The sequence below is a fragment of the Apteryx mantelli genome, chromosome 15, assembly GCF_036417845.1.
Source record: "Apteryx mantelli isolate bAptMan1 chromosome 15, bAptMan1.hap1, whole genome shotgun sequence".
NCBI lineage: Eukaryota > Metazoa > Chordata > Aves > Apterygiformes > Apterygidae > Apteryx > Apteryx mantelli.
The window spans coordinates 23,727,383-23,740,438 of NC_089992.1; the positions used below are offsets into that span (position 1 = coordinate 23,727,383).

At 50.5% G+C, this 13,056-nt stretch overlaps 1 protein-coding gene across 5 annotated transcripts; it reads left to right on the plus strand.

Moving 5' to 3' along the window:
* Nucleotides 1-121: 121 nt before the first annotated feature.
* Nucleotides 122-7,595, plus strand: UBL7 (ubiquitin like 7). Of its 5 annotated transcripts, none has more exons than XM_067305669.1 (11): nucleotides 122-197; nucleotides 880-1,123; nucleotides 2,203-2,322; nucleotides 3,021-3,103; nucleotides 3,225-3,309; nucleotides 4,027-4,084; nucleotides 4,702-4,835; nucleotides 5,307-5,356; nucleotides 6,071-6,238; nucleotides 6,480-6,602; nucleotides 6,969-7,595. In XM_067305669.1, the coding sequence occupies exons 2-11, from the start codon at nucleotides 940-942 to the stop codon at nucleotides 7,050-7,052; spliced, it is 1,089 nt and encodes a 362-aa protein (XP_067161770.1). In that variant the 5' UTR covers nucleotides 122-197; nucleotides 880-939; the 3' UTR covers nucleotides 7,053-7,595. The 5 variants fall into 5 exon arrangements, with proteins under 5 accessions (XP_067161770.1, XP_067161769.1, XP_067161771.1 ...); XM_067305668.1 differs by having other exon boundaries at nucleotides 6,992-7,595; XM_013958771.2 differs by lacking the exon at nucleotides 122-197 and adding an exon at nucleotides 305-399 and having other exon boundaries at nucleotides 6,992-7,595.
* The last annotated feature ends 5,461 nt before the right edge of the window (nucleotides 7,596-13,056 follow it).

A 13,056-nucleotide genomic window follows, 5' to 3' on the forward strand; every position in this document is an offset into this window, starting at 1 on the left:
CCCCAGCCGCCCGCCCATTGGCGCGCGCTCAGACGTCATCGAGGCTTCCACCAATCGGCAGCCGGCTCCACGCTGCTCTCCGTCACCTCCCGCCGGCGGACTCAATTTCCCAGGGTGCACCCCGCAGCCTGCCCGTGCTTCCGGTTCCGGCGTACCCCGGGGATGCGGGGAGCCGCGGGGCGACCTCGGGCGCTGCGGTGGGTTGGAGGGCGCCGGGGCCGTGGCCCGCTCTGGGCACCGGGGCCTGGGGCCCGGCCGGAGCCCGAGCCTAGCGTGGGGGCTGACCCTGGGCCTGGTCTTAGGGCTGGGGGTCAGGGCTGGGGCTGGGCCTAATCCCGACAACGGGGGTCGGGGCTGGGCTGGGACAGCGGCCTAGTCTGGAGGACGGGGCGTGTTGGGGTGAGTTGGGCCCGAGGCTGCGCTGGGGGATGGGGCTGGCACTGCTCAGTCCTGTCACTGTGCGGCTGTGGGCATGTAATCCCATGTCCTTCTCTTCCCCGCCTTCCCTGTGCCGGGAAGCAGGGTGAGCCCCAGTGCTTGTTTTCTGGTCCCGGAGTTCCTGGGGTTGGAGACTGGCTTGGGTGTCGCTGTGGATGTGTCTGCTGAGGGCACCAGGACCAGTCTTGTTTCCTCGTTCTTGGCATCTCTTTCCTGTTCTGAGTGTTGTGGCTGGCAGAGGTGCTTTCTGCCTTACCTGTAGTTTCAGATGTGGTGGTGGCTTAAGACTCAGGTAGGGACCTAAAAAGCATTTCTGTGTTTTGTTCAGGCCTCACGTTAGTTCCCTGTGTGCACCCCAGCAACGCTGAGGCCAGTGAGTTTAAATGGTGTCTGGCTGACTGGAAGAGAGTCTCACTTTGATTTGTTTTCTTCCCTTTACAGAGCTTCGTGGATCTGCTGTTGGCTTTCTGACCTTTGGTTCCATTAAGTGACATAGCTGAAATGTCCCTGTCGGAGTGGCACATTGCAGTGAAGCTGGCAGATCAGCCGCTGGCTCCCAAATCCATCTTGCGTCTGCCAGAGACGGAGCTTGGAGAATGCCCGCTCGGTGGATGCAGCATCTCCTACCTGAAGCAACTGATCACAGGGAAACTGCAGGAGTCTGTCCCAGACCCTGAACTCATTGGTAGGTACCTGCGTGGCTCATGTCAAAGGCCTGTCGCAGGGGCCATGTTTAAGTTAGTGATATGATGCATACTGCAAAAACTTGGATCGAGTGTCAATAGAATTTTAGGTAGTTTTTTAACTTCTTTTAAACCCCTCCTTGTCTCCTCTTCCCCCGAAGTCCTCATCTCTTCTGGCTGCGTTGAGGGCAGACAGGGAGTCCCTCTGCCTGGGTGACTCCACCCCATACTGCAGGCCTTACTCAAAGCCCATGGGGGTAAGGGAGCGCCTTCCTCGTCCACGCTCCTGGGACACGGATCGCCACTAACCCCTTGTGTGCGGCAGCTCTTGCTCCTGCATTTTGGTGGGAAGAGGAAGAGTTCTCCTGGTTGGTGGGAAAGGGCCTGCCTTCCCCTGTCATCTCCCGAATGCTGCTGGGACCCAGACGTGTCGTACTGTTCCTGGCGGCGGTGGCGTTGGGCTCATGGGGAGACTTGGCATGACTGGAGAGCACGGCGTGGGGCTCAGAGCTAGTTCTGGAGACTCTGCCACGCTGCCGCAGTCGTCGTGTCTCGTGATTTTGATAGTGTATGTTCCAGCATTGGTTTGGAATCACGGTACTCCTGCAGTGTCAGTGCGCTGCCCCTCGCTGCAGGGAAGCTTTGGGAGCTTTTTCTTCTAGCAGTTGAAAACACTTTTCTATACGTAGCCTGTAAAGTGTGAGTCAAAAGGTATTCTGTAAGTGCTAGTTGTTAGTAATTAAATCACCATTATTTTCCAGGTTCATCAGCAGGAAATCGTTTGGCAGGGCTTGTCAGTACAGACCTGTCCTTATTATGAGATCTCTTTGCGTGTGATGCAAAGCAGAACTCTGAGAGCACAGATCCTCTGAAGGATGTGGTTCTGCAGGAGTTGGCGAGGTTGTCACCTTCTGCGCAGTTCAGCTCTGTGACTTCCCTGTGTCCCGGTGCACAAGGCCTGGTGCTGCTGAGCCAGTTGTAGTGGCTACGTGTGCGGAGCAATAACCCCCACACAGCTCCCAGTTCTTAAAGGCCGCAGGACCTTGCCGGGTGTGCTGTAAATGTTTGCTGTCTCTCGTAGATCTGATCTACTGTGGCCGTAAGCTGAGGGATGACCAAACACTTGATTTTTATGGCATCCAATCTGGCTCCACTGTTCACGTCCTGCGCAAGTCCTGGCCTGAGCCTGATCAGAAACCAGGTGAGGCGGAGACGGTGTGGGATAACCCTTAGGTCTCCTTGGGATGTGTTTAGTGTGGGTCCCTTGTGACTGAGGATCAGCTTCTCTTGCGATCTGTTTCTGGGAGGCAGGTGTGGGATTTGGATGAAGCCCTTGCAAAGGTCTGTACTCTTGTACTGGAACTCACCATTTCTAGCAGCAGCAAATGGGCTTTATGTTTTCTTGCTGATGGAAGAGTTAAGGAAGGAGCCATGTGATATGGAGAGCAAATTTCCCTTCCTTAATTGAACTGCAACCAATTTTAGGGTGTTGCCAGTGAATCGTAAACAAAGTGACTGGTTACTCCAGCTCCAGGGTTGCGTAGGCTTGTGTGTGCTCCTAGTCTGCCAGATTGTAGAATAAAATGGGTTAGTTTAAAGTTCTTGTTTCAACACCTTTCCTTTTGTATGTGTAGGAGGGTATATGTGTATATTTTTGTGTGTCTGGAAGCTGGGAGTGTGTTTACCATCTTCGGGCATTTACTTGATAAGCTGTGATAACTGTAGTGAGATGCTCGCAACCATTTTTCTGTACCCTTCCTCCCTAGATGAAATGAATCCAGGGAATTAAAGAATCACCATTGCTGCTGCAGCATGGAAGTCCAAAAAAGCTGGTCAAGTGGCTAATAAAGCTGACTGAGAAAGAGAGAATGATGTTTTGTTCTGTTGTTTTTCCCTCAGAGCCTGTGGATAAGGTGGCAGCGGTGCGGGAGTTCCGGGTCCTTCACACTGCCCTGCATAGCAGTCCTGCCTACAGAGATGCAGTGAGTGGGGCTTCATACTTCCCCTTCTTGGTGTCTTTTGTTTGTCCCCCGTCTGTGAAGAGGGAATCCCTGAGTAGAGTCTTTGTGTGACGCTGCTGATCCATTCTGATTTCTCTGGCAGGTCTTCAAAATGCTAGGGAACAAGGAGTCACTGGATCAGATCATTGTAGCTACTCCTGGCCTCAGCAGTGATCCTGTCGCTTTGGGTGAGTCTAAATGTGATCCAGAGCATCTGAAGAAAGCTAAAGAAAGATGGTCAGTGTTTAATTCATGATGGGGAGAAGGGAAGAGAGCACTTTTCTCTGGGGAAAGTGCCTTTTCTCTTTCTTCATGGAGCGTGAGAGTGCCTGAGAGCCTGCTCAGGCAGGAGTCAGTTATACTCTGCTGATCTGTAGTAATGTTTGAGGATGGACATTAGCTTCAAGAGGTGTAGGGAACACAGAGATGGAGGGAGAGCAGCGGGGAATGGGTGCTCTTTCATTCTGCAGTGTCGCAAAAATGTTCATTAAATCTCAGCCTTGCTTGTGTTGGCCCAGCGAGTTATTAGCCTTTTTGCACGTTGCCATGAGAGAGGCGGAATATGGGATGCAGTCGCAACCTCTCACAGCGAGCAGCCAGTTGGGGTGAGCTGGATACCAGACTTGATTGTGTCCTTAAGGAAGAACTGTTTGTTGTGCCCGAGCACGGCTTGTGGGATCTGCTGGAAAAGCCCTGCTGCTTGGGTGTGTGGTTGTGATGGAGAGTCTCTCCAGAGAGAAGTGGAAGGTTTTGGAGAGAACAATAATAGGGTATTTATGGTGTCTGCTAATGACTCAGTTCCTGAAAGACAATTAATTTTTTTTGGTTTTCCCATGGTTCTTGTTCGACTGGCTGCTGTCTCTCTTGTATCCTGTCTCTTACTTGTGTTTCCTGGTCCTTCCCAGGAGTCCTGCAGGACAAGGATCTCTTTTCAGTGTTTGCAGACCCCAACATGCTGGACACGTAAGTTCACGTGAGCTGGTGCAGTGGCTAAGTAAAGCCTGTGTTGTGCTGCTGCATAAGCCACTTTTCTCTGGGTGGAAGAGAGAGTTCTGCTCCCCCCTGCCAGTACAGATACACCAAGCCAGAGATTCAGGATAGGACCCTTCTTCCTCAGCAACAGAAAAGAGGGAGCTGAGGCTTTGCCTAGGGCTTTGATATGCAGCCTCCTCCACTATTGCATAAACCAAAGAATATTGTGAGAGATGGGGCCATCCTTGCATCCAGATCATGGGTTCAAATCCAGATACGGTTGCTCACAGCAGAAAGTTGCTCCCTTGAGAGCATACAGGAGACATGTAAAATGTGAGAGTCAACATGGGGTCAAGAAGGAGCCCCAGCTTTCAGATCCAGGCTCTCACCAGTGCCAGTTCCACAGAGGCTGTGAATAGGAATGGGGAGAATATGACCCTTATGTGTGGGCTTGGGAGGTTTTGTCACTGGACAGCCAAAGGCAGGGTCTGAGGTGGTGGTGTGTGGCCGTCAGGAATGGTTCTGCCGTTGCTGTCATGAGTTTTGTGCCAGTACTGAGATGCTTCTTTCCTGCACGTGTGATTCATTCTTCCACTCCATCTCTCCAGGCTTATTCCCGCTCACCCTGCGCTTGTGAATGCCATTGTTCTTGTTCTGCACTCGGTGGCCGGCAGCACCCCCCTCCCAGCCCCAGAGACGTCCTCCCGGAGCATGTCGTCCGCCTCCTACCGGGATATGCCAGGTACATTCGGTCTTCAGACACGCAGATGTGTAGTGAACCTGCAGAGAAGATGTGCTGCAGATTTGCAGACAAGTTTGTACTGACACCTGATCATCCCCAGGCTGGAAGAAAGAGTTTCGAGTTCTTGACCTGGGAGTGTTCATTGTCATTTGATAGATTTTGCACCAAGTGTGAGACTCGTCTGGTCCACTTCAGTCTCAGGGCCTCTCCCAACCTAGTCTCTACCACGGCTGGCGGTAGCAGAGTGCTTGACTTCTGTCATGTGTGAACGATGGGCCTGAGCTGTCCACAACTGACCTGCTGTATGTGGGCTTGCTGGTGCTGAGGCCTCTCTCCTAACCAGTGCCTTAGCTGGAGCTGAGCCTGGCCCGCTGGAGCAAGGAGCACTGGACTCCACGGGATCCTCGTTTGATGATTAATTCCTGATAGCACCTAGTTTTCTGCATCTGTTTATTTTCCTTTCTGTTGCAGGTGGCTTTCTGTTTGAAGGTCTCTCAGATGAAGAAGATGACTTTCACCAGGTAACTGGGCAGGTCTGGGCGGAGCAGCTGTTTGGGACTTGCAGTATGGGTTCAATTCATTGCCCTTAAAGAATCCAGTGGCTTTCTGTCTTCCTCTTTTAACATCATGAGCCTGTCTGGCTCCGAAGGATGTTGTGACCATATCAATGATTGTGAGATGCTTGGATGCTGTTCATGTTGGGAGTCATTTGAGTGCTGAGGTAGGAGCACGAGGGAAGAAGGCAGAGGTACAACCCAAAGCTTAGCACTTGTCCTCAGAGTAAACATCATCTTAGTCAAATTCATGCAGAGCCAGAACTGGGTACAGATGAGTACCCAGTTCTGAGAAACGTGGGAGCATTGGTCTCTGCTCTTCTACTGCAACACGTGGAGGTTTTCTCTCAAAAGGACAAAATATTTTGTAGGAGAAATTAAATATTTAAGCAGAAAAAAATGCCTGTCAACAGATAGTTAGTTTGTTACTGGCTAATAGCACTTTGTTTTTAAGCTGGTGAATGGTACGTTAAAAGGTTTACTGTCAATTTCTGCAGCCTTGTAATAACTGAGTTTGGGAAAAAGTGTGCCTGATTGTCATGTGTGTTTGTTTTCTGAAAGCTCTGCACTTGACTTTCAAGTGCTGTAGGGAAGGGATCCCTGGGAATACGCATGTGAGCCATATTCTACTGGGACACAGACACCAAAATCAGAGGGTTTTTTTTTCCCCCCTCCATGCAGAGCACAAGATCGACACCATCCAGCAGTGCTTCTGGTTCCCGCCCAGCTTCCCTTGGCTACTCTGGGGCTGCTGGACCCCGGCCGATCACCCAGAGCGAGCTGGCGACCGCCCTGGCACTGGCTAGCACCCCAGAGAGCAGCTCCCACACACCTACTCCTGGCACTCAGGTACAACGGCAGCACAGCAGCTAGGGATATCCTCCTGGGTCATAAAACCAGCCGCTGGGTGAGTGCAAGTCCTGCTCAGGTCTGGGGGCCCTGGCTGTGATATTCTCTTACTACTGGGGTCTCAGCCTCCTGGAACCTGTATGGAGTAATAATGGAGATGTAGCAGGTGCTGCCCCGTGCTGGCTCTGGTTCTTGTGACAACAGTGCTCTCCTGATCCTCATGCAACCTGTTTCTTCCCAGGGTCACTCCTCTGGGACCTCCCCAATGTCATCCAGTGTCCAGTCAGGAACACCCATCACCAATGACCTCTTCAGCCAGGCCTTACAGCATGCCCTGCAGGCCTCCGGGCAGCCCAACCTGCAGGTCAGTGTCTCAGCCTCTTCCTCTGGGAGCCTTTGAAAGTCCCATATTGCATTGGGTGTTGCGGGATGGACGTGGGTCTTCCATCCACCTTCTGTGGCAGGATGTTGAGCTGAAAGGTGCATCACCAGAGGAGAATAGCTTCCTGCAGGAGGGATGATAGAGAGCAATGTGAAGTACTGGGTGGGTGTGGGAGGGGTGGGCTGGTGAGTCTGGGGAGTTTTCAGCAAGACTTAGAGCTTTCAGGAGCTGCGTGATGTGCATTTAGCAATGCCATTGTGAACTACAGAGAGATGTGGGAGAATCCAGTGTAGTAGCATAGGCTGTGGAGAAGGCTGTTATTGCTTGGAGTCTTACACCTACCCTTAGCTTCTTTTGTCTCCTGTCTGTAGAGCCAGTGGCAACCACAGCTTCAGCAGCTGCGAGACATGGGCATACACGATGATGAGCTAAGCCTCAGGGCCCTGCAGGCCACTGGAGGGGACATCCAGGCTGCCCTGGAGCTCATCTTTGCTGGTGGGGCTCCCTAGCTTTGGCTAGAGAGGCTGGACTGGTGCGTTGCACTGAGGCAGCTGTGACGCTCCTTGGTCTGGGACTCGGCCCTGAAACGCTTTCCTGCACTGGGGCTTCGCTCTTGGGCACTGAGCAGTTGGGGCGGCTGCTCCTTTCCTTGCAGGTGGCTGTGTGCTCCTGTTTGATGAGAACACTGACCATGCTAAGGGCAGTTCCTCCAGCTCCAGTTACCTCTCTCCAACTTCCCCGTCTCCCCACTCTGGCCACCAGAGACGAGACCTTGGAGCTTTGCACAGCACAGAGAAAGATCGATGGCTCTTGTGCTCTGGGAGATGTGGCGTCTGCGTTTCTGCAATCTTAGATGTTTCAACACATTCTCCTGCCCGCTGTTTTGTTCCTGCCCACCTGACATGCCTCAGGCTATTCTGTTTTGCTGTTGTGGTTCCTCTATTCAACTGTATTAAATGTACTGTCTTCACTTGCCTGGTGTTTGGGTTGTGATCCATCCTGGCTTAGGCTCAGCAGATCTGAGAGACAGTGTGCTCATTGCATCATGGAAACTGGATGAACCACTTTGCCTGTTGTAGGACTGTTACTAGTTCAGCAGAGGGCACTCCTCTAACAGCAAAGTACTAGCTGTATCTGTCAGGTGCAAAGGTTGTGTTGTGAGTGTAGCTGTCCTGCACAGCCATGAGTTAGACCAATACGAAAGAACTAACTGTTCTGCAGAGACCCATTCTCAACGAAGGAGCCTCAAAGAAGCATCGTGTCTCCTTCTCAGCAGAAGCCTATTTGTTCTCAGCTGTGTGGGGGGATACTGGTAGAGCCCTGCAAGTTGACAAGAACAAGGTTACTGGTGCAGCTGTTCATGGTCACCACAGGGTGACAGTAGAAGCGTGACAAACACAAGGCAGGCTTGAGGCTGTTACCAAAGAGTGCAAGCAGGGGCTTGGTAGGAGGAATGTATTGTCTCTGGCACAGGTTAGGCTGTTGGGCTGCAGCCAGCATTTTCCAAAGTGTCCTCTAATCCTGGGTGCCATGGTTGCGGCACCTGAATTGCAAAGACAATGAAATGCATTTGTCTACATTTACAGTCAGTGAGATCTGTGAGAAGCTGGAACCACAGCTGGGCCTGGCTTTGCTCTGGTTGTACTATCAAGATAAAAAAGGCATGAAAATGGGAGATGGTTTGTCTGATACATCACCATGAATCACTAGGGAAGCTGAAAGCAGAACACGGTCTACTATCAGACTACCCGTTCTCCCCTCTAGCTCCTTTCAGAGCACTTGGATCATTTGTTGATATGATCTTGGCTATCACACAGCAAATGCTGGATTGTTCTCTCCAGGACAGCCTATTGACTGATAGGTGTTAATCTTCTCTAGAGGATTAAGACTCAGGAGGGATGTACTGTGGTGTTCCCCCTGCCCCCCTTTCCATATGTAGTCTAGGAGATGCAATGGGATAGAGACAACCAGATTTCCTGACTTGATACACCCTTCCTGGTTATTGCCCTCATTATCTGCTTTGGAAACCCAGTCCAGATGATGACAACAATATTATGCAGTATGAAAAGTGATTAATTTGTTTCCATCCCTGGTGCTTCACCTTTTGCTTTGTAGGGAACAGATATCGTACTCCTGTGCATATCATCCCTGTACATCCTCCCTCACTCTGCCCGCTGCGGAGATGAGCCCTGCTGTCAGCCCTCAATCCTCCCTGGCTGACTAGGGATAAGCTGTATCACAGATGCTGCTGCCCAGAGCTGGCTGGAGTAATGCTGGAGGTGGAAGTCTCAAAGCATTTGCAGGCCTGCCCAAACTAGCTTAGCATTAGCAGGACTTGCTTTGGGACTGGGACTGACACATCTGGTGTGCCATGTCAGATCACAGCCTAGATCGGGACCAGCTTGGGGTTATTGGTGTCCCTAAATGGTCTGTCTTTTCTTTTTCTCTCACCCCTTGTCCTCATGATATGATCACCTCATCGACCCATGTTTTGTATTAAGCAGGTTTTTCCATTTTATTGGCTATTTCCACTTCTCCCTTTGGCACTGGATAATTGAGAAGTAACTGGATGTTTTGCATGGAAAGAACATATTTTGATTTCTGCTTTCACGAATCGTGGGGTACTTGGCTTGGAGTACCCCATCAGACACATTCTGTTTCTAAATTGGCTATAGCAGAGAAGAACTTGGCACCGACTTTGTTCATAACACGACTGCACGCGCTTCGCCTCATCTTGCCTATCTTTGGTTGCCTAAAATAGAAATGTTCAACAATCAGGCAAATTTAGAGATGCCAGAGGGGAAGAAAAGCCCCACCTGGCCCCTGCAAGGCTGGTGATGGAGGAGGAAGAGAAAGGAAGACTTTGATGCAAGAGGCCTTTGAAGGAGAGCAGAAGTTCAGAGCACCTCGGAACTGACTCTGCAGCAGTCAGCTGTGCACTGCCTTCGTGGCTACTCTAATTGCCAGGTGCCTCCTGCCTCCCAGCTTTGAGATCAAAGCGATGCTGGCAGCCACTTCATGTGCAGAGAAAGCTCCCCCAGCGCAGCCTCTGCTGAGGGGGAGAAACAGGCCAGGGGATGAGGCTGCAGGAGGCAGGCACTCATTTGGGGGAGTCCCTTTGCCTGGTATTAGCCACCTAAATGTGGCTAATGGGGATGTGTAATGGGGCATCTTGTCTGAGCCAGTCCTGGCTCCTACAGTTGCTGAAGGAGCCTATATCCTAAGGTGGGTATCGAACAGAACTGGAATGACTGCTGAAGGTGCTGATATCCACTGCTTGTTGAGAAAGCAGCTTAGTCCAGGCACCAACATGTCAAGGGTTGAAGTACGATAGATCCTGCTCTTTGAGAGCAAGCTGTGATGAGCTGTCTCCCCCCGCCTGGCCTTTGTGGTCCTTCCTTTGATCCACTGCCCAGCTACCTTCCTCTCCTCCTGCGCCAGCTTTGCTTGCCGCTTCCACGCTTGGGTTAGAGGTGCATCCGTCCCTGTCAGGTCTCAGCTTGTTTGTGTCCTGCTTGCGTGCCTGACCTCCACTTTCCACCGCGCTCTGTTTCCCAGCCAAGCATCCGTGGCCCGGCTGTCTCACCGGCGGTGCTCTTGGGAGCAGGCTGGAAGGTGTTTGTTCAAAGCCTTTGGCTGACCGTTTGGAAGGCAGGAAGGTCAAACCATGGTTCCCCAATGTAAGCAGCTTTCATTAGGGACTTTCCATTCCTGACATCAAAGAGAAACTTCTTGATTCAGTTCCCTCTTTGGCTCTAGTGAAGCTGACAAGGGAAGCGATAACAGTAGGTGTTTTCAGTAGCGATGGCAGAAGTTGGTTTGTACTGCTGTGTTTTGTTAATACTCATGTTGTTACTTGTCCTGGTGCTTGACCATCAATGCTGGAGCATCATGGACACCTGCAGGGGCTGGCAGTTTGGCTGGGATCAAGGCTTGTCCCCTTCTTTTGTACTTTGGCCACCTTGATGGTTTATTCACTGTTTCCCCCTCGTCTTTCTTTTGGTTAAGACAGTCCTGAGTTGACTGCCTCTGTGAGGAGCAAGGCTGTGTTGTGGGAGGGTAATTTTCCGGTAACAGGGTAAAATAGAGAGATCCCCTAGGCTTCATGTTCATGATAGCTTTTGTTGTACCCTAGACAGCGTGAGCCGCCTGCCTGCCCACTTCCGTCTTCGTCCGCTTTCGCAGTGACGCTGGAGCCTTCCCATGTGCGAAGTGAATCCAACCAGCCAGATCTATCCCAGGAGCAGGCGTCAATGTTTGAGGTAGTGAATGTCTGTGCAGATGCAGCCTCCTTGGTTTTGGTAATTTGTTGCATAAGATTTTAAACTCCAGTGTTTCAAGCTCTTCAGCCTTGATTTCTAGCTTCAAATGACTAGTGTTAGAGAGATTTCCCTTCATTCTCCCACATACCTCCAGTATTTCAGAATAAGTGTTTTTTCCTTGCTCCCCCAGCCAAACCGAGGGACCCCTGCTTGCAGGGCAGAGGCAGGACTGTGCTGGTGCAGGAACCAAATGACTAAATCCCTGTTTGGGCAAGGCAGCCAAGCACCTGATGCTGATGTTCATCCATGAAGGACTTTTCAGGGTCCCATCCTCCCCAGATGCTCCCAGACCTCTTCCGTGTCCATGGGACACGGCGTGTTTTTAGATTTGGGTTTGTTGCTTGTCAGTTAGCCTCCTTACTTGCCTCCACTGGATTGAGTCTTATTTATGTGCCAAGCTAGCAGCCTGAGAGCTGTCAGAATACCCCTGCTCATCGTGGGTGTCTGCGTTGAGCTGAGGAAACATGACTCTCCCCCCGCCAGGAGCAGCGTGAGGGTAAGCATGCTTCGGCCTACCAGCTCCATTTTGCTGTTAGCTCGGACTATCGGTCAGGGTGATTCTCTCCAAAGCTGTTGAGCTGTGGCCCAGGTGGTTGTAGGCATTCAAGGTCTGCCACAGGCCCTGCTAGGGAGGGACTAACCTTGCACGTCCAGGCAGGAAACATCCACATCGTGAAGAGCAGCAGGGAACTTGTCGGGTAGAGCTCTTGCCCATCAGCTATTCTTTCTTTGCAAAGGATGTGATGGTTTCCTGGCTGGTTTCAGCTTTGTCCTGGTCGGGAATGCCGAACTGCCAGGAAATAGTTTGTCGGTTTTAGTTTGTTTCTTCCTAAGTTAGGTTTATGCTGGCTCAGTGAGCTGAACAGTCTCACTGTGAGGGGTCAGGCCAGTGCCGGAACAAAGGAAAGAGGGAAGAACAGGACCTTGCAGCTGCCATGAGCTGTGGGATTTCCTTGGCAATTCTGAAATCTTGGTCTTATCATTGCTCAGGCAAGCTTTCCAGGAAGGAGGAAAGAGAAGTTTTACTGATGCTGGGAATATTGGTCAGGAATAAGATGAGAATCCAAAGATTGGGGCAAGTGATATAGCACAGCTGTCCCAGCAGCATGTACCTTGTAAATGTATGGGACTTGGTCCCTTTCCTAACATGGATGAATGAACATTTTTCCTAAAGAATGGAGAAAAGGGACTTCTGTGGCTTTAATCATCAAAGCACCTTCAGGGAACTGTGCTTCTTATGCCTAGACTCCATGTGATGCTAACCGGGGAAATGCATACTAAACAGTGCAGTTTCAGGGCAGCCAACTGTTTTAACTTGGTGATAGCAGAAATGTACTGAAAATGTCATGCTGTGAAAGGATGTTTATTTCCCAATTATAATATTTTCTTCTCTATTTATAACATTCTAACATTTATAAATTACACTGTTTATAAATAACCCTCTGATTTATAACAGTGTATGTAGCTCTAGTCCTGCTAACTTTACCAGGATACTTTGTGAGTTTAATAAGAATATGGTAAAAAAAATATATATATACCATGGGAAGAAGGTTAACATCCTCTTGATACATCTTTTGAAGTTGAGACAAGGACTGAGCTATCGTCTTTGAAGATGAAGCTCACTGGCTCTAGTCCTCTTGAACTGGGTCTGGAAACCTTAAAAAGAAAAGAAAACAAAAAAACCCCACAGTCACTGTTGGGGTGAGACGCATGATTCTGGGGAAAGTTTATGACCATGCAGCCTCTCCAGCCAACTTCTGAATGTTCCAGGCTGCCAGCATGGATGGCAGAGTGGTTGTCCGGAAATCTTTCTGCATCTGAGTTTTTTCCTTACCGGGGAAATAAATACCTTGCTGATATAAGAGCGTGACCCATTCAGTTCAGCAGGGTGCATTAGCTCAGGCTTTAAGATTGAGGGTGAATCAGGAGAGCTATGAGATTCCACACCAGGAGTGATAAAGGCATAAAATGAGCTACGCAGGGTCGGAGCAAAAAGTCCTCTGTTCTCCTGCAGCAGCCAATAAACAGGTATCGCAGAAAGAATATAAGAACAGGGTGAGTAAAGAAAGATACATCTCTAATAGACTTTCCAGCATCTGGTGGCCTCAGGTTTA

Bases quoted from the DNA above. Each gene is read 5' to 3' on its own strand.
- UBL7 (XM_067305668.1), top strand. From the start codon at position 940: ATGTCCCTGTCGGAGTGGCACATTGCAGTGAAGCTGGCAGATCAGCCG. The intron at 2,323-3,020 runs GTGAGGCGGAGA...TTTTTCCCTCAG, and splicing joins TGAGCCTGATCAGAAACCAG to AGCCTGTGGATAAGGTGGCA. The intron at 3,104-3,224 runs GTGAGTGGGGCT...TTTCTCTGGCAG, and splicing joins GTCCTGCCTACAGAGATGCA to GTCTTCAAAATGCTAGGGAA.